The sequence below is a fragment of the Odocoileus virginianus genome, chromosome 1, assembly GCF_023699985.2.
Source record: "Odocoileus virginianus isolate 20LAN1187 ecotype Illinois chromosome 1, Ovbor_1.2, whole genome shotgun sequence".
NCBI lineage: Eukaryota > Metazoa > Chordata > Mammalia > Artiodactyla > Cervidae > Odocoileus > Odocoileus virginianus.
The window spans coordinates 79,146,466-79,168,268 of record NC_069674.1 but is presented as its reverse complement, the minus strand read 5'-3'; the positions used below and the strand labels follow the sequence as shown (position 1 = coordinate 79,168,268).

Genomic DNA, 21,803 nt, shown 5'->3' with positions numbered 1-21,803 from the left:
CAGAAAGTTAGTAGATCTAAAATAATATTTCTCCAGATTTGGGGAATATCCTTAGACTTTTAAGAGTAAATCTGAATTGTGGCATTCTTTGTAGATGTTCAGTGAGATTCAGTTCAAAGTTATTTTCTAAAAATGAAATTAGAAATAAAATTGCATTTCTTAGAAGAGCTTTTGAAAAATATGCTGCATCTTTTGTATCATTTTTGTTGAGACAGTTTATTAAAATATACTGTTTCCTTGTGAACGTCTATTGTCATAAAAGAGAGTAGAACCCTCCACTGTGAAGAGCTCAAGTTAATTAACATGCCGGGCTTATTGGTTCCTGTTTACACCGTGATGATACTAGTGGTCCAGGAGTTAACAAGAACAAGACCTGCTGTCTGCCATCTACTGAAAACAAAGCCTTGCGTAGTTCCTGAGGGAAAAGTCAACGTCAAATATAAGTGCGAACCCAGAGGCCAAAAATAAAGCCCCCACAACGCATACAGGCATGTTAGACTGAGTCTGTTCAGTGGTCGTTAGTGGTCGAAAGGAATTGTTTGGATTCTACTCTTAAGATTAAACAATGAACCTGTCTGCTTGATTCATTTAAAAAAAGTTATTTGATATAACTTCCTCATTTAACATTTTTCTTTTCATTTCTTTCATATACTTTCTTAAATTTTGCATATCGATTTTGAGAAATAAATATATAGAGGAAGATCGATGATAGAGGAAAAGAATTTTAAACATCCCATCTTTCTTAGTTTGGGAACTTTTCTGTTCATATTTTAAATTTTATATTGCTTGCATAGAGATGTATTTCCTACAAATAAAACTTTCGTCCCATGAAATTATACACATCATGTTGTGTAGGGTTCTATAAAGAATATGCTCATTCACAAGGAGCATTATAACTCTTTAGAATTCTGCTACTTGAACAAGTTTTGAACTACTGATCTAAGTGAGAGCAGAAAGAGGCAATAAATAATTATGGAGATGTTCTTGTCAACACTAGTTTGAATTATATGGAAGCAGTTAAGATAAGCAAAGTCAGAAGAGGGAAAAACCTTATGGGTAACTGGGAACAATTTCCAATGCAGAATGCCTCCACATATATTTAGGTAATTTCTCTTTAATAAGAAACTATTTTGATAATTTTTATTAAGGTTGAATCACTGCACATGGGAAGGAAATAGCAAACATTAAGATCCTTTTCTCCTCTATATAACAGAGCCTTGAAATTTACTCCAGTTATCTTTGGTACAAGATAAAATTTTGGCTACTATAAAAGACTGTTCATGGTTACTAATGGTTAACTTCTATTTTCAGCATTCCTCAATCATCTTGAACATGGAGTTGTCTCTGAAGCAGGTACTTTCTAATTTTTTTGTAAAAATTTGCCACAAAAGGAAGACTGTTTGAATCAAAGTTTATTTTAGGGAAAATCCACTGAGGCAGGAAGTTAAATTATAAATCTATAAAAAGCTTTAGATTGTTTCTTTTGTAACTGATTATTGGACATTGTTTCAGCCTTGCCTTAGGAGACATGGAACCCAATTTCATTAATTGAATAATACATTCTCCCTTTCTTTGGCTCTTGAAAATTGAGCTCACTTTTCTAGTCTCATGAGAATGCCATTCTGTCAAGGCTGTAAAGTAATTCATGTAACAATAGAATACTAGAACTAAACATTAAAAATGATTTTTAATCAGGGAGTGTAGGAGTTAGACTGCAGTGGCAAACAGCCCAACAGTTAACCTCCAACCTTCCACTTAATATCTTACTCCAGGAGTCAATTTCCTCAACAGTAAAGTTAGAAGAATAATATCTACCTCCTAATAAATTGGATGCTATATGCAAAATTCTAGACAGAGAGCTGGTACTGAGTGTAAAATAGATGGTAGCTAATAATAACAATAATATTTAATATGATGTCACAGTTCTTGGATATGATACTCCAAGCCCCAGTTGATTCAAAAGGTTCAGACTTGCATTACCATTTCTATACATACTCTTGATATGTAAGTAAAACACCTGATAGATAATATGTTCAACATTAAGGTGTTGCTAAAATTGTCTTAATCTGTAAAGTACACTTAGTATGATACAAGGATTATTAGGAAAATATCCAAGTAGATTTCTTCTTCAGTCTTTTCTGTTAATTTGTTCATTCATTCAACATTTAGTTCCTGAAGGCCTGCTACTGCCCTTGGAGGGTACAGAAATGGATGAATGGCATAAGTCTTCATCTCTAGAAACGCTTGTGGAGCTGAAAGGCAAAGGCACATGCAAACACAGTAGTGCAAAAATGGAGCCATGCACTAGGGAGACGGAAAAGAGAGGAACTGATGGAAAGGGGGGCCAGGGGAGCAGGGAGAGGAAGCTAAGAGAAAGACAGCTTGAGCTATGAAAGCTCTTGCAGTTAATCAGATAGAAAGAAGGATGGGATGGAGAAGCCAAGTAGAAGTGGGGAACATTTGAAAAGGTATAAAGAGCGAAAGATTGTAACTTATCCTAGTAAGTTTGTGTACAGTTGGAGCAAAGAGCATACCTGTACTTATGGAGCAAGGATGCTAGAAAGGAACCTGCGGAAGTAAAACAGCAGAAGAGTAGACACATCTTTGCATGGATGGCCTCCTGAGAAGTTTAACATGTTTATCCAAGACAGTGAAAACCTTAAAAGATTTTAAGCAGGAGGGTGTCATGATAAGATTTTCCTTTTACAGAGAGCAGTCTGGTGTGGCAGTGTGGAAGATGGATTGAGCCCTGGGGTAATAGTAGGACACTTGCAAGTGATCCTGGAAAGAGATGATAAGGACTTGAGACAAAGGCAGGGGAGAGGGAGGAGGAAGTAGATTAGAGAGTTCTGTAAGAGGATGGAGAGATAAGGTGGCAGATGGAATGAGAGTGAAAGAAGATTCAGAGACAACTCCCAGATCTGTGCCTTGGGTGACTGGGATGCTGTCTCTTGGTCAGGTAGGCTAGGAAGTGACTTCCCTGGGGGTCCAGTGGCTAAGACTCCATGCTTCTACTTCAAGGGACACAGGTTCCATCCCTGGTCGGGAACTAAGAATTCCACATGCCACACGGCTAAAATAAAAAGAAAGGTAGGGTAGGAAGCATAGATTTTGGGAATCAGTATGTGCATATTTATGTTGTTTTCAAGATACCACTGAGTCTTTGTACAGGAAGGAGAGTAAAGAAGAGAACTGAAAAGAAGGAAACCCAACATTCACTGCAGAAAAAGGAGTCATCAAACAAAACAAATCTTAGACAGAAATAAAGCAGGAGAAAAGGAAGAGTTTCAAGGACATTATAGAGAATTATATAGTAAAATAAATACTAAACAGTATATGCGTTTAGCCTCTTGGAGGTCTTAACTGGCAGATTAGTGGCTGGTAGGGGTATAAGACAGGTTGCTATAGGTAGAGTACACATCTGTTATTTGTGCCAATGTCTATTTCCAGATTTCTTTCCCCTCCATTTAAAGTTTGGTATGTCTGCTAGACTTGACTGCATGTCATTTGAAGGCACAGACAACTCCTCTCTGCCACCACCACATGTCCTCAGATTCATGTAAGGATATGAGGATGTGGTGCCTTATTTTTAGGACTTATTTTCAAAATGTAATTTTTTCTGCTGAGTTGTTGTAATCCTGTGGGCTTTCACGTGTGATATAGCATCCTACAAGCCTCCTTAATACTTTCTTCGCAGTGATACCAAATACTTTCTCTCTCATTTATAACTCATTTTCCTTCAGGGATCCGTACTTCATTAGCAAATGAAATGGTTACTTAAAACCACAGAAGAAGCTCTAGAAACCTCCTTTTGGTCATTTCTTATGGCAGGAGAAGACCGTCAGTGTTGCCTATAGCATCTGTGCTTGATATAATCCACCAAAGTGTATTTTCAACTATTGAGAAAGAATTTGACATCTTAATTCCTCAGTCTAGCAGCTGGTTTTTGACCTTCTTAAATTACTGCCAAGGTTACTCTAGCTCTATAGAATGCTGTCCAATTCGGGATCAACATCTTCAAACCAGCATTCAGCCAGACTGAAGACTGACTTATCTTACTCTTCCTGTGGCACCCGAGGAGACAGATTTAGATCTGTGATATGGTATTCAAGAAAGGGAAGTTCTTAAGACTAGGCTGAAAGATGCTTCTAATGCATTTGTTTTGCCTGATTTGCAGCAACAATTGTATGTTGGTTCCCGAGACGGATTGGTTCAGCTTTCCTTGCACAGATGCGACACTTATGGGAAAGCGTGCGCAGACTGTTGTCTTGCCCGAGACCCCTACTGTGCCTGGGATGGACATTCATGCTCTCGATATGCGCCCACTTCAAAAAGGTGAGCAGCACCTCATGTTAAGAGGAAGTCTTCCATTTTATATGATGAACAGTTCACATGAAGTTGTGAGTAAAAGTTGGCCAATTTCTCTTGTAGTTAGTTTAAAGAGAAAACACACAGGAAACATGGTCTGTGGTAAGGATATTATAACCTAAGTGCTTTATAGTTTTTCATAAAGCTAAATTTAAGGAGGATAAAATAGAACGTTCTGAGGTTTTACCAAACCAGGTTTGTTTGTCCAACGCACAGCAAGCCAATTGTGGAGATGCCAAGGTTTGCAGCAGAGAATGGGGTTTATTCATGAGGCAGTCAAGTGAGGAGACAGGAAACAAGTCTCAAATCTGCCTCCCCAAAGGTGAGGGACTCAGGATGTGTGTGGGATAAAGCTGAGAGCTGGGGAGCCTGGGAAAGGTAATCGGAAATAGAAAAGGTGAGGTAAGCAATGACCTGTGCAGATGGAACTAAGCTACAGGCTTCTTCCTGGGATGCATGCTCGGAGGGTGGAGTTTTGGTCTCTGATGTCAAAAGGTCACTGGACACCCTCACATGCCCAGAGGGAAGGCCAGTGTCTTAACTGGCTAGAGCTCAAACGGGACACAACCAACTCCAACAACTTGGGCAAAAAGGCTTGGAGATATGCACCTTTTTATAGCAGCAATTAAAGCAAGCTTGATCAATGAAGGCAGGTTACAGGTTTAATGGATTTAACTGATAACCCTTGATTTCAGAGCTTTAAAAAATTCTGATAATTGTTTATATCCTTTGCTTTCATCTTTGTCAGAAAGCACAAAAAGTTTGCTTTCTTTACTACTCTAGCCTTTGTACATTCTTCCTTTCTTCCCTTATTTATAAATATGCATATACTCATAGTTTACTACTTTACAAATAATGTATAAATGTATGTTTTTGTAATACTGTAGATTATATACAGCCCACAGTACATCCTAGTGATTATGTGGAGTTTTGCTTTTACTCCAACTTGGCCAATTTCTGCCACCCAGATATGCTTAAATATCAAACTATGTCCCACTGTTTTTAACTTATTGCTTTATGTACTCTTAAAAGTAATGTCATTGTAGGCCAACAGTACCCAGGCTAGGAATGTATTTATACACAGAAGGGCAAAAAAGTACCACAAATTATATGTTTGTTCATTTCAGCACTGTTTTCAATAGCAAAATCATTGGAAACAACCTGAATGCTCATTAATATGAGTTATGGTGGTGATATATTAAAATATCATTCTTTTAAAATGTGGTTTACAATAACACTATTTATTAAAGTATCACCCAAAGTATATTTTGTTCTAGGTAAAATGTCAGCAAACTGTATATATATATATATATATTTTTAATCTTTAGGTCTTAACAAGATACCAGGTGAGCATACAATAGTCCTACTACTACATATGCACTTCTATTTTTTGAAAGTTAACTGATCTATTAAATTGTAAATTCTAGTATCTCAGATTGAATGTATAGTACAAAAATAGACACAATGCAAAGACCTTTTTATATTCCCTGAAATCTCTGAATTGAAATGTAAGTGGGCACATACCATTATTTCAAGTTTAAAGTAAAAAGTCACAACATTTTTGTTAGTTTTTGACAAAGAATATACTCATCCTAGGTAGTCTTTGGGCAATGCTTTTCTTTTCTAGAACCTAAAAGACAAGAATGCTCATTAGTTGGTAATGAACCTTCAGTTTGATGAATTGATCCTGTTCCTTACGAAGCCAAGATTTAAAAACTTTCTTGACCTTATGTACCTTATACCATCATATTTTTTTCTTTTTGTATTTCCCAGGACTGTACCTCTGATCTTGCAGACATGCCACTGTGATGTTCTCCCTTACCTAACATAATGTTTGTGTGAGCCAAAAAATGTGTATGATAGATGAATCTTCCACAAGACTGTCATCCAGTCAACAGTCCCCTTCAGGAATACCCTCATATCACAGAATGTTCATTGTGACATCTGTGATCTCTGATGGGGCAACATAAAATAGCCAAAGCAAATGAAACTGCACGCTGAGTGTAAAATTTATTTAACTTAGATGTAGCAGATTTTTTTTTATATACAATAGTTATTGTTTTCTCTTAAGGAAAACATGTGACAATAATGTACAATTTTATTATTACTATTATTAGCACCACTATGAGAGAAACATTGTGAAGTGTGTCAGTAGATAGAAATAACATCTAGCTATTCATGCCATATCAAACTTGTACTTCTGTTTCAAATAATATCTATCTTGTTTAATCACATAAATAATGAATCTTCATATGATAAAGCATTTTATATTTGTGCATACTTTCTTACCCACTGACTAAAGCTCTTTTATATCTTATTGACTGACTGAAAAAAAGAAGATACAAATAGTTACCCCCCCACTGAGTGTAAATAAAAACTGGAATACATTTATATTCAACCTGTTGTGCTGAATAATTTGTCAAAATCAAAGAAAAATTGTGGTGGCTAAATAAAATTCAGATCATCTTATTGCTGAAACAAGATCCGTTCTGTTAGGACTCTACCTAACTGGTAGTACTTGGATTAATGTTGCAGCGATTGGAATACTGACCTGCATTTAAGTTAAGCAGTGAAACAAGTACAGTTCTGCTTCTGCTGCTGTTATTAGTGTTATATATAGACTTTTCATATTCTAGATATCATGTTTGAAGTTCTAAACAGTTTAATCCCTTTTCCATAGGCGAGCTAGACGCCAAGATGTCAAGTATGGGGATCCAATCACCCAGTGCTGGGACATAGAAGACAGTAAGTATAGGTCTACTATTCTTTACTCTCACTGAAAACTGTAAGCCTAACCTTGGTGTGTCTTTTTTATTATATGACTTAAAATATCTTTTATGTAGGAAGATCCCATTTTGTGCTCTGGAAAAGCAATAGAAGGTTTTATAAATCAGCCCCCTGTTCACATGCCTAAGTGAATATAATTCTTTGTTATATTGTTATTTGTTTCATATGGCTTTTAAAATTCCTATACCTTTTCCACCCTTTTTTACTGCCTTGTCCATCCTTGTAAAGTTTGAAACTGCCGTTAGAGATAAAGCAGAATATAGTCCAAAACATATGGACATTTAGACCATCGCAGAAGAGACCCTCCAAGAAAAGTTTGATAAAAGGGCTGGACTTATTAGAAAGAAACTTTAGGTAGCCTGTGCATTATTTGTAGTCACTTATTAATTCATGTACCATTCAATCAGTAAATATTTATTAAGTGAGCTCCATGTGCATATAATTGACCCGGTCATACTTTGAGACAAAGAGACTCCTTAGATAACTTACAGTTCTGTGGGGAAATGTCATAATGTACAAATCGTGATGTGGGAGTTTAGGGGAAAAAGGAGAGAGAGATCACCAGAGGCTGTATTATTCAGAGAAAATGTCATAAAAAGGAGGATCTTGAAAGTCTGAGCATGAGAAGGGAGGAGTAGAAAATTGAGAAAGTCTGTTGAGTGACTCTGGTAACAGAATACAATCTGTAAACATATATATTCCAGAGCTTTAGTTACTTTCCACTCTCAAGCTCTGCCTTCAGATAGAAAATGTATGCACACAAGTGCATGCACGCACACAAACACACATACAACTGGAGGAAGAAAGGAACTGCCTTCCTGTCATCACATTGTTAGTAACCACCCACCACTGAATAAACAACCACATTTCGTAGTCTGTAACTGGTGGTCTGGCAGAGTTTTCTTAATTTAAAAACAAAACAATTGTTTATAATTTAAAATATCATTCTTCTGAAAAACAAGCTCTAGTCCAGAATAGGACGTTTGTTTTCTTGTTCCAATGTGCAGGTGACTCACTGTAACAGCCTGTGTTTTATTTAGCAATCATTACTCTGTGCTGTGCATACAGTTTTTCACATGTGCATATGAGATTAGCAGGGACTGTTTTAGGTATGGTGGATATGCTCAGCAGTAAAGAATCCTTCTAAAAAAAAAAAAAGAATCCTCCTGCCAATGCAGGAGATGAGGGCTCCATCTCGGGTCAGGAAGATTCCCTGGAGAAGGAAATGGCAACCCACTCCGGTGTTCTTGCCTGGGAAATCCCATGGACAGAGGAGCCTGGCAGGGTTACAGTCCACAGGTCATAAAAGAGTTGAAAACAACTTAGCGACTAAATGACAACAAATGAACAAAAAAGAAAACAACCTGCACCTTCATGGATTTTAAATTTAAGTGTGTGTGAGGGGTGGGAGTGAGCAACAAACATAAAAACAAGTAAAATATAAGCCATGTTATAAGGACTTATAAGACACTGTTGCTGTCTAAGGCACTCACAGTCTGTCTCCACTGCATCACATGCCCTTCTTGTTATGATCCATTGTACATTGTGTACACCATCTAAGCACCATCACCACTCTAACTCAGTCCAGTTTTTGTCAAGATCACCAAGTGATTTCCTCCCTTGCCAAATCCAACGCACACTTTTCAGCACTCATTATTACTTACTCTCTAGCTCCCTCCTCCCTGAAACACTTTCTTCACTTGGCTTGCATGCAGTGGTGCAGTGATACGCTGGAGCCAGTTCTTATGGGCCCATGAGAGCCAATTGTTTATTATGTAGGAATTTTTTGAGCTGGTTTTAAACCATTGGTACCTTGAATCAGCCACGGTGGGAGTTCTTATACCAGAAAAATCAGCAAGCACTACACATCAGGGCCTTGCGTTTACAGAGATGGTCTCCCAGCACATGTATGCTTCATGGCACCACATGGAAAACTTCTGGTTTTACTTTTACCATATAGGCTTCTCCTTCTCCTTTTCATTCTACTACCTAAACATTCCATCTCTGTCTATTCACTCCTTAACACCGTCCATTTCAATACTATCAGAGGCTTTTTTTTTTATTTGAAGTATAGTTGATTTACAGTATTGTGTTAGTTTCTGGTGTACAGCAAAGTGATTTAGTTGTTTTGTTGTTCAGTTTCTAACTTCTGTCAGACTCTCTGTGACTCCATGGACTGTAGACCACCAGGCTTCTCTCTGTCCATGGGATTTTCCAGGCAAGAACACTGGAGTGGGTTGCCATTTCCTTCTGCATGGGATCTTCCCAACCCAGGGGTCGAACCTGCATCTCCTGCATTGGCAGGCTGATTTTTGACTACTGAGCCATCAGGGCAGCCGTATATATTTATCCTTCTTCATATTATTTTCCATTATGGCTTAAGAGGATATTGAGTATAGTTCCCTGTGAAATACAGTTATTGTTGTTGTTCAGTCACCCAGTCATGTCTGGATCTTTGCAACCCCATAGATTGTGGCACACCAGGACTCCCAGTCCCTCACCATCTCCTGGAGTTTGCCCAAGTTCATGTCCAGTGCATTGGTGATGCCATCGAGCTATCTCATCCTCTCACTCCCTCTTCTCCTTCTGCCCTCAATCTTTCCCAGCATCATGGACTTTTCCAGTGAGTCAGCTGTTCATATCAAGTGACCAAAATACTGGACCCTCAGCATCAGTCCCTCCAATTCAGGGTTGGTTTCCCTTAAGATTGATTGGTTTGATCTCCTTGCAGTCCAAGGGACTCTCAGGAGTCTTCTCCAGCACCACAGTTTGAAGACATCAGTTCTCTCTGGTGCTCTGCCTTCTTTACAGTCCAGCTCTCACAACCTTATGTGACCACAGGGAAAACCTTAGCCTTGACTATACAGACCTTTGTCAACAGTGTGACATCTCTGCTTTTCAACACACTGTCTAGGTTTGTCATAGCTTTCCTGCTGAAAAGCGGTCATCTTCTATAGAGTAGGACCTTGTTGTTGTTGTTTTTTAATCCATTCTAATATATAATAGTTTGTATCCACTAATCCCACTTTCTCAATCCATCACTTCCTTATCCCCTTCCCCCTTGGCAACCCTTAGTCTTTTTTCTGTGTGGGTGAATCCGTTTCATAGATAAGTTCATTTGTGTCATATTTTAAATTCCACATATAAGTGGTATATGGTATATGTCTTTTTCTTTCTGACCTACTTAGTATGATAATCTCTAGGATCATCCATGCAGCTGCACATGTCATTAATGCATTTTTGTTTATGGCTGTGTACTATTCCATTGTGTGTGTGTGTGTGTGTGTGTGTGTGTGTATGAACATTATGAAAATCTTCTTTATCTATTCATCTGTTGATGGGCATTTAGGTTGCTTCCGTGTCTTAACTGTTGTAAATATTGCTGCTGTGAACATTTAGAGTGTGTGTGTGTGTGTGTGTGCTAAGTTGCTTCAGTCATGTCAGACTCTTTGGGTTGGACTATAGCCCACCAGGCTCCTCTGTCCATGGGATTCTCCAAGCAAGAATACTGGAGTGGGTTGCCACGCCCACCTCCAGGAGATTTTCCTGACCCATGGATCGAACCTGCATCCCTTATGTTTTCTTCATTGGCAGGTGGGTTCTTTACCATTAGAGCCACCTGGAAAGCCCATGATCTTTTGAAATTAGTTTCTCAAAAGCACTAGTCTGGTTCCTATCTCAGCCCTGTCTGCATTTGTTTCCTCTGTACCTGAAGAACTCTTCACTTCAGGTATCCACATGGCTCTGTCCTCACATCATTTTATTCCATGATTGAAATGTTAGTATCAGTGTTAATTTCTCAGAGACACCCTTTCTGACCAAACTACCTGAAATACCTTTCTTCCCTTCTATCCCTAATTATTCCCTAATCTGCTTTATTTTTACTTGTACTGCATAACACAGCCAAGATACTATATTATCGATTCATTCACTTGATTACTGTCTCTGTCACTGGAATATAAAAGTGGTGAATTTGTCTGCAATAATCACTAACATATTCCCTACATTGAAAGTAATGCCAGTGTGGTAGGCAAAAAAAAAAAAAAAATGTCTGCATCATACTTAGGTGAAGGAAGGGATACTCAGAGGGATAGCACTTGAGCTATTCCTTAAAGAAACAATCACACTTTCCTAAGTAGATTAAGTAACAGGTATTAAAATCAGAAAGGACTTACATAGGTTTGGTTAAGTTTGTGAAGATCCCTATGTTATTCTGTGGCATTTGTGTTTATCCTGTAAGTGATAAGGAACTCTTTCATATTACTAAGAAAAGTTGTTTTTAAAAATAAAAGTAATTTATTTTGGTAGTTTGGTGATTGATTGGAATAGGAGAAGTCAGTGATAGAAAATCAATTGTGAGAATTAAAGTAGAAATTAAGAGGGTATTTTCAAACTAAGGGTTTACAATCTCAAGGAAGAGAAAGGGTCACATTTGAACAATTGTCTTTGGTAAAGAAGAGAGGAGATGAGTTGCTTATAACCCACCATAAATATGCATTGCATTGACCTGGTAATCAAGTTCTGAATAACTAGCAAGTAGATATTTTCTTTCTTCCTTCTTTTGTTCATCAATTGTTACGTACTATGATATTGCATGGTTATTAATGATACTGTTAAAACAATGTTAACTATATATAATCTTGCTGTATCGACATCAGTGACATGTCCTAAGTGTATTATGAAGAAACATTCCAGATATTTCTCTATGAAAAAAAAATTCTTGCCTGCAATCTGAAAGATTAAAATATTCTTTAAAATTGTTTTACACTTAAATGAAAGATACATATTCTAGTCTTTAAAAACATTACTGCATGCAACTTTTGTACCTTTAAAAATGGGTAGTAATAAAACACTTGTGAAAGTGCTGCACTCAATATGCCAGCAAATGTGGAAAACTCAGCAGTGGCCATAGGACTGGAAAAGATCAGTTTTCGTTCTAATCCCAAAGAAAGGCAATGCCAAAGAATGCTCAAAGTGAAGCCACTCAGTTTTATCCAACTCTTTGCGACCCCATAGATTGTAGCCCATCAGGCTCCTTGGTCCATGGAATTCTCCAGACAAGAATACTGGAGTGGGTTGCCATTTCCTTCTCCAGGGGATCTTCCTGACCCAGGGATTGAACCCGGGTCTGCTGCATTGTAGGCAGATGCTTTACCATCTGAGCTACCAGGGAAGTTTGCACTCATCTCACACGCTAGTAAAGTAATGCTTAAAATTCTCCAAGCCAACCTTCAACAGTTCATGAACCGTGAACTTCCAGATGTTCAAGCTGGATTTAGAAAAGGCAGAGGAACCAGAGATCAAATTGCCAACATCCGTTGGATCATCGAAAAAGCAAGAGAGTTCCAAAAAAACATCTACTTCTGCTTTACTAATTATGCCAAAGCCTTTGAGAGTGTGGACCACAACAAACTATGGAAAATTCTGAAAGAGATGGGAATACCAGACCACCTGATCTGCCTCCTTGGAAATCTGTATGCAGGTCAGGAAGCAACAATTAGAACTGGGCATGGAAGAACAGACTGGTTCCAAATAGGAAAATGAGTACCTCAAGGCTGTATATTGTCACCCTGCTTATTTAACTTATATGCAGAGTACATCATGAGAAGTGCTGGGCTGGATGAAGCACAAGCTGGAATCAAGATTGCCAGGAGAAATATCAATAACCTGAGATATGCAGATGACACCACCCTTATGGCAGAAAGTGAAGAAGAACTAAAGAGCCTCTTGATGAAAGTGAAACAGGGGAGTGAAAATGTTGGCTTAAAGCTAAACATTCAGAAAACTAAGATCATGGCATCTGGTTCCATCCCTTCATGGCAAATAAATGGAGAAACTGTAAGAGACTTTATTTCGGAGGACTCCAAAATCACTGCGGATGGTGACTGCGGCCATGAAATTAAAAGACACTTGCTTACCCCTTGGAAGAAAAGTATGACCAACCTAGACAGCATATTAAGAAGCAGAGACTTTACTTTGCCAACAAAGGTCTGTCTAGTCAAAGCTCTGGTTTTTCCAGTAGTCATGTATGGATGTGAGATTTGGACTATAAAGACAGCTGAGTGCTGGAGAATTGATGCTTTTGAACACACACACACATTTAAATTTACAAGTAGAAAATTTTAAACTCAGATAAACATTATTGGAAAATTCAGTAAATTAATTTGTAGTAAAACTGATGTGGAGATGACTTTGTGTCAAAGGGTCACTTTCTACTGATTTGAAGATGGATTTCATATAATCAGCTCACTATTTCGCTTTTCCAGTTGATTTCACTAATTTAACGTTTACGTAATTGACTAGTTCTTTGGTTGAATCTGTCTGGTTGAATTTCTCCGGAGCCCTTGCCCACTCACCTAAGGATCAGCCTGCATCCTCCCTGCTTTGTTCATGAACTCCCTTTGCTCAGGAAAATAGTGTCTGTTACTCTGTTACTGTGAAATGATACATGTCTTTCTCCTCTGTGATTGGCACTGATGATCTTCCTGTGCATTAGGAATTTACTAACAGAAAATTGTGGCTGTAATCTGTTGAATTGGCAGAGAGAGTGGATAGACTACAGATTTCAAGTGGAATCCATGCATTTTGAAGGTTGCTGCTGCTGCTGCTAAGTCACTTCAGTCGTGTCCAACTCTGTGCGACCCCATAGACGGCAGCCCACCAGGCTCCCCATCCCTGGGATTCTCCAGGCAAGAACACTGGAGTGGTTGCCATTTCCTTCTCCAGTGCATGAAAGTGAAAAGTGAAAGTGAAGTCGCTCAGTCGTGTCTGACTCCTAGCGACCCCACGGACTGCAGCCTACCAGGCCCCTCCGTCCATGGGGTTTTCCAGGCAGGAGTACTGGAGTGGGTTGCCATTATCTTCTCCGTTTTGAAGGTTAGATAAGGTTAATTCATAATAGGGTCAGCATGCTTGACTAATCTTTGCTGGTAAGACACAAATAAGTTCAAAAGAAGTTTCTAGGAAAGAAACCTAACTATTGGATGCATGTGCATTCATGCCATTTGCTGATAATTCAGGGTGCTTAGATTTAGGATTCACTTAGGTCCCTTAAGCCTTACTCTGGTTTATGCCTAAAATGCTAAGTGGGCCCATCTGCAGAATTGAGACATCTGAATATATGTTGAAAAAGTGCATGTTTGGGCCAGGCTGAGAAGCCGTCACTTTTTATTTGATCAAATTTGAGCTACAGATCTTAGACCACACATGGGACACAGCCTTTGGCCTCTCTGGATGGAATGTATTTCAGGTGGTGCAGTTGGTTTACGAGAAGAAGGTGTCTGAGAGACTGATCCTTTAGCCTCCCGTTAACTGTCTTATTGCAGATGTGTGCGGGGCTATAATATCCCTCTTTGAATAAAAGAGAACATTCTGGGGGTAGATAATATCCTGATTCAGAGTATTACAATATCCGACGTATTAGTGTCATCATAGAATTTCATCAAGTATAGAGAAGTGCACTTACTTTTCTGATACTGAAATGTCATATGGTCATAACATATGGTTTGTGGTCAGCTCTGTGGACCAATTCATAATGAATTTCTCTTTAAAGATGAAATAAATTGTTCTTGCAGAACTATCTACAAAATTGGTTATATTTTCTACAAATTAAAAGATTTAAAGTTAAAAGATATTGAAGTTTATTCAGTGCAACTCAATGTTATATTTTGTGAATTCTTATTTAAAAAAAGAAACTGCAAAAGTTAACATATTGATGAAAGAATAAAAACTGAAATGCTAGGATAGAGTTTTAAAAATTAATCTATTAGTATTTTACTCACAGGTAACAAATACTATGCTATGAATTTCATTTCTCTTTAATAATGTATATGGATCTTTCCCTCATGGCATCTGTTCTAAATCAGTGTATTTTCCCATTGCTTTTAAAATCAGGTCAAGGTTAATCTCCTATTCCATGTTTGCTTTCCAGGCATTAGTCATGAAGCTGCTGATGAAAAGGTGATTTTTGGCATTGAATTTAATTCAACCTTTCTGGAATGTATACCTAAATCCCAGCAAGCATCTATTAAGTGGTATATCCAGCGGTCAGGAGATGAACATCGAGAGGAGGTAAGTTATGGTCATCAAAGAAAGATCACCTTGAGGGAAAGAGTGTAAAACTTATATCAAATTTAGGTTGTGAGAGAAGATGTTCAACTTTTAGTGCCAAATGCAGCTCTTATCACTACTTGATAACAAGGAAAGTAAAATTTTATACTCTGGTATCCAAGGTAACAATGCCTTTGAGAGACAAATAGCCCAATTTAATGCAAATGTGTTAATAAAATACATTTAGAAGCAGACAAATAAAAAAATGTACATGATTCTTCCTCAACTTTTTGTTTTTCATAGACTCTCTATATTTTAGAACAATTCCTGATCAAGAATGAGACTTTTCCCTCACAGTAGCACAATGACTAAATTCTAACTCACATTGTATTCAGTTTAGACTAAAAATGAAACATGTCAAGTTTGTACAAAAATGGAAATATATATCTTATCATATTGTCACATGAATACATTGGATAAGTATCTAGACAACTGTACCTTTTCACTCTAGTGTATTAAAATTAAATCAACAGAGAGGGAAAAGTAACATGGATGCTCTACTTTTGACTTTTCCCTGTTTCGGTGTTTCTATCACATACATGTGTTTAAAACATATTACAAAGATTTTGTGAGATAGCTAAGTTATATATGTTACTGAATTTAATGAGATGAGTTTGGGTAGTCTGAGAAATTGTATATTAATATTATTTGAACATCATGAAACAGGTTAAATGACAGTATTTGAGAAACCAGTGATAATCTAGAATTCTAAAAGTCCCAGTATTAAATTAAGGATAATGTAATTGTAATGGAATGAACACAGGGTCAGAATTAGGTGAGCTGAGTAATGACTCTTTGGTAATGTTACTGAAGTCCCATGGGCCAAAATTTTCTAAGGTAAACAAAATAAATGCAAAAGTTCCTGTCAAAATAAAATGAAAAAAAAAAAAACCCATCTGAGAATGTAAATTTCAAAGCAGAGGATTACTCACAAGTGTAAAATAATTCATATAACATCGCAGACACTCTCTGTCTGGGAGGATGTGTGAAATAGGAAGTAGCACTAATGGTGTGTTCACCCTGACTGCTGAGGGTTTCTGAGCAGGTGGTGACTTCTCTAGCACCCAGTTTCTCTGCCATATAAGTAGGAGGACCAGATGTCCTCTGAAATATCAGCCTTCTTGTTAACTCTATAAACATTTAAATAGGATATGTAATCAGTCAAACATTACTGTGGAATTATGGTTCTCAACTTCAGGCAGTTTTGCTCCCAAAGTATTCATATTTTTGGTTGTTGTGACTGCTTGAGGGGAGGATGCTACTGGTGTCTAGTAGGTAGAAGTCAAGGATGATGCTAATCATGGTGCAGTGCTCAGTCCCTCACAATAAGTAACTATCCAGCTCCACCCAAATGTCAGTAGTGCTGAGGCTGAGAAAACTTGGAGCCAGAGAACCAACTTTTATCGTATGGTCCACTGTTAAACTAAGAAGCTGTTATTCTCTTCATCTAAGAATAATTTCTCTATCAAAATGTTGACCCTTCACATATTTAATACTAAGGGAATAATTGTCTCATGTCCCTATGTCATAATTGTCCTCGTGTCAAATATGACAAACAATTGTCCTTATGTCAAATTCTCTAATAAAACTTGATTCTTGCTATTACATTCAGAAGTTTTAAGAATATGGCATATCCATATTTATACCAAGTGTTTAAGAGTTTCATTGTTTATCAATATACAGTAAAGTTTTACCTGATGTAAAAATGATTTAAATTCAAGATAAAAAGCATTTATTATTTATCCATGAGATATTGGAAGAACATTAATCTGAATTTTTTAACATGCAGGTTTTCTTTTAGTTACATTACAGTATTTTATTTTTGAATATTTCAAATAACTTTTAAATTTTAGTCAATAAAATTTGATAATTTCTTTTCAGTTAAATATAATTTTTTAATAGCAATTTTCTTCCTCCATGACAAATTTAATCTAACTTTAAAAAAATGTTGAACTCTGCTTGGGGTGCCCTGCCAGTTATAGATACATACATTTGCTTATGCATGTTTGCCTTCATATATTTTATGTTTCCAGAAAAAGCTATGCATTACTTTAATGTACATTTTAATGGTTTATCATACAATCATGGTGGTACCAAACTCCATAAATTTCAATGGAGCAGAAATAGTGTATTTATTGAATTATACTTAAAATATTTTAGCTGTAATGTTTCAACTGATATTTTCATCTATCTTTGTAAATAGGCAGTTATACATTGTCCAGGATATGCAATACTGCTTCCTGAACTGAGGAAAGGGACACAATCCAGACTAGATTTGAAGCATTTTTCCCAGCAGGATACCCTCTGCTCTTTACCAAGAAGGTCACAGTTTGAAATCTTTCCTCCACTCAAAAAAAGGAAAAAAGCCTGAGGGAAGGCCCAGGATCCCCTGTGGCACAGAGGCTGTCACCAGGTTATTCTCTGCCAGGAGGAGAACATTTCCTTGCCTAGTTGTTTCACAGTTGGGTGCTGTTGGGAAGGTCATGAGTCAGTTGTCTGCTGACTTTCTTATAGAGCTGTTCTTGAAATTGATGATGTTTATGCTGTAACCAGTAAGTTAATTGACAGTCCCCAAGCTTCTATTAAACTTTTGAGATCTGAATAAATAATATACCATTTGTGATAGTAATTTTTCCATGGATTTTAAAAATATTTTAAAAACATCTTCAAATATTTGTATGTTTCTATCTGTAGGTCTTTATTTTTGTTGCTTTTATTATAAAAGCAATATAAATTGTTTTGAAACTACAGTAACATATAAAAGACTATGAGATCACAAAGTGTAGATAATCATACATATATTTTGATCTCTATTTCAGGTTTTTTTCCTACTAACCATTACTATCAGCAAGTTCCCCTGCCATTCAATTTTATTACATGATTCCTGTCCCACACCCTTGCCAGCCTGATGCCACAATCATCCACTCATGTTCCATGTTTTATTTAAATAGCTTGTGTTACCTCTTAAAGTAATCAATTTTCCTTTAGCTAAATCTTTGTCTAATTGTCTGTTTTTCTAGGACAGATTCTTAAATGTAATATAAGAGAGTTAAAGACTTTAATATTCTTACAGCTTTGGATAAACAACTGTATATTGCTAATTTCTCATCAAAATCACCATATTGGCAAACTGCCTTACCCATTACTTGCTTGGTTTATGTTGATACATTCATTTAAAAATTTTAATAAACCCTTTATATAGATAGTAACATTTAACATTATGCAGAAGTAACTTTTTATTATGTTTTATATCTCTAAAATTCTTTTGTGTGTTCATAACACACACATTTGGACACATCTGTTGATTTATATGATTTCTCACTTGTGCTTATAAGTTCCTTCCCCAATAAAAACATATATATTTTTTCTCATCATTTTGTGATTTTACTTTTACAATTGCAATATTTTGTTTTTGCGGGTTTTTTTGGCCCTACTGCATGGCACATAGGATCTCAGTTCCCCGACCAGGGATAAACCCATGCCCCCTGAAATGGAAGCACAGAATCTTAACTACTGGACTGCCAGGGAAGTCCCTACAATTACAGTTTATATTTTATATTTACATTTACTCCAAGATATTAATCAAGAATGAGTTATGTATTCATTTTATTTTTTTCTCTTTTAAATAATGAGCCAGTTGCCTCAGCACTATTTTTAAATAAGTCTTCATCTATGTTTCTTGAAGGGAAATACTCTTGAAGCCCTAGTCACTTTGAAGACACATGCTTTAGCTATGAAAGACCTGACAGGTGAATTATCTGCAAAGGAGTTACCATTAGGCTGCTATTATCAAAGAATCAAGTCCCTGACCTTTACCTGCTGCTTCATACTTAACTGTCCTTTGTCCCATTCCATGTTTCTCTTTTCATTTTAAATGAATTGCCCTTCACTGAAGATCCACACTTAATAATGCCAGATATATTATCCTTGTTCACATTAGGCAAATGGATAGTCGACCCCAGTTCAAGCGTGGTTTTGATTTGTAAGGCTGAGCAGCTTTTACATATCACTAGAGTGGAGAAAATTCTATGAGTTTAAATCAGTGGCCAGAGATTACATTATCTCTTTGTAGAGGAGCTGAATTTTCTAAATTGACTGTGCTGACATTTCACTGTCTGAGATGTAGTCTGCATAATGCATCCTATTCCAGCATGGAATGAAAGCATTACAGAGAATGAGAATGTGAAGGAGGCAAATGTTAATCAACCACTTAATTTCTGGGTCACAGATTTCTATCTCTAGATTGCAAAAATCCTATGAAAACTTATTTAAAAATGTTTTGTTAGAGATACCATTTCATTAAAGGCATATTTTTGAAATTTTAGGAAGAGAAAAAAAAAATCCCTTAAATTATCTCATAGAATTTAGATAAATCCAAAAAGAAATTCATTAAAGCAAACTTTTTATCTGTAGGTCAAAAACCAAAGAAAATGTAAGCATTCCATCATAGAAAGGAAAAGTGAAGGACCCCTATGGGGTAATGAAATGCCAGGTGTTTATAAAGCCCTGAATCCTGTAGGGACAGAAGTAGACTGGAAAGGAGGGAAGGGGCCCAGACTTCAGAGTAAAATAACATAAACAGGACACAAAACAAGAATAGCAAAAATAATGATAAAGTGTTGTGTAATATGTGTGAAATCACAAAGTCATCATTTCTTCCTGTCAGAAGCTTGAAAAGAATAAAAAGTATTGAGTCAGAGCTGCAACAATCTCTAAGAGTCACATTAAATGCAGTTTAGCAAGATAAGATGGATGGGACACATATATACCTATGACCAATTTATATTGATGTATGGCAAAAACCATCATAATATTGTAAAGCAATTATCCTCCAATTAAAACAGATAAATTAGGGAAAAAATTAGCAAGAATACCAGCTAGAAAAGAAAATCCAAAGATGAACTGTAACTGAAGTCACCCGCTTTGATCATCTTGCTATTAATAATAGCCACAGGCCATTTTCCATTAAATCACAGAAGTGAAGCTTCAGAACATCACCTCTCCAGCAGTATAGCAGTAGTCTATGATGCTTCTAATAATACTGCACATTTAACCTTCAAAGAGCTTTACTTTTAACCACCCCCCCTCCCAAATACACCATATGCCGTGTCACCAACTTGATAAATGGGAGACCAATCAGGGAAGATAAATGAGTAGTCATAGGAAATAGAGCAGAAAGGAACCAGAACCTAGGCTATGGAGTCAGAATTTCAGTTTCTTGATCTAAGATGTACTTAAATTAAAAAATAATTCCTACAATAAAATTATTTAAAACAAAAAATATATAGTACATGTTAAATTTGAGATTGTTATTTTTGTTTAATCTTTTAGAGCTCTACCAATTCAAATTCAACTTTTATCCTAGGCAGGAGATTTCTGTAGTTTCTAAGAATGTAAATGAATTCAACATGAGTTTTATTACAGTAGCATTTTAAAATGTCTGGGCCTTTAGAATAAATCCATTAGGAAAAAAAAAACAAACCTACACATCAGCTCAATCAAATAGGCAAAGTAAGGGACACAAGCAAACCCCTGATGGTGTGGATTCAGTGTAGAGCAAGGCGGGGCTGGAGACCCTTCAGCCTCATTAACCAGGGATCTGAGCTGTGACCTGCCTTTGGCCTCGTGTGGTACCCCGCCAGCTGCACTTCTCTGGCACAGAGGGTGGCTGGCCATATACTTGTGAGTTTACTGGGCTGGTAGCCAGAGATGTTTCTCTTCCTTTTCTCATATTTCCAGAATAGGGGGATTTTTTCCTACATATTTTTCACATAAAGATGCAAAGTATAGTCCACCCACTGTGAATAAATTTAATTTAGCCGTCTTGATGCCTCTTTGATTTCCGTCAGCTCAAAGTCCACAATACAGGGGCAGATGTGTAAACTGGGAACTCTTCCAGACTTCTTTGTTGTTGTTGTTGTTATTCTACTCCGTGCCGAGCCCGCTCAACAATATTCCACATTAAACAGGGCTCTTGTGTTGGTAAACATGCCTCTAGTTTATTGAAGATAGGTTCACTATTCACACCAGACTGGGGGCCAGGCAAGATTAAACATTTGAATTGTCTTCCTGTACTATTGCTTCAAAGGGCAAAGAGCATCACATTCCAGGGGAGGTTCTTTCTGTTCATTGAGCTTTCTCACACTCGAAGTCACATCACAGTGTTATAGTATGCTGAGGTATGAGAAGTATTTTCACAGATGACATAGTCTAAAGATCATACACACACACACTATCAAAATTCAATTCATAGTAAACAGAGAAATTCAGCTTTAAATGTTACTAACCTTCTGACTGTATGGTCCTGCTCAGTTACAGCTCTAACATCCCAAAGACTGTGTCCTCCATTCCTTTCGACTTGACTTTTAACAAGTCACCACTTATAGTTTCCATGTGCTATTCAGCTCATTTATTTGGCAATATCTAGAAAAAAGAGTAAATTACTTTCAGAATCATCATTCTCTTCTACATGATAGTTAGTAGTGTGCACTAAAGCTCTTTTTTACACAGTGACTGCCAATGTTACATTCTAGTTCTAA

The 21,803-nt window shown here is 36.9% G+C and overlaps 1 protein-coding gene across 2 annotated transcripts in view; it reads left to right on the top strand.

Moving 5' to 3' along the window:
- The window catches only part of SEMA3D (semaphorin 3D), a 218,927-nt gene that overhangs the window by 192,458 nt on the left and 4,666 nt on the right, over positions 1–21,803 (top strand). For both annotated transcript variants that reach the window (XM_070470032.1, XM_070470028.1), the window contains 4 exons: positions 1,312–1,353; positions 4,178–4,335; positions 7,049–7,113; positions 15,086–15,225. In XM_070470032.1, the coding sequence (XP_070326133.1) occupies positions 1,312–1,353; positions 4,178–4,335; positions 7,049–7,113; positions 15,086–15,225 (405 nt within the window). The remainder of the gene's footprint in view (positions 1–1,311; positions 1,354–4,177; positions 4,336–7,048; positions 7,114–15,085; positions 15,226–21,803) is intronic.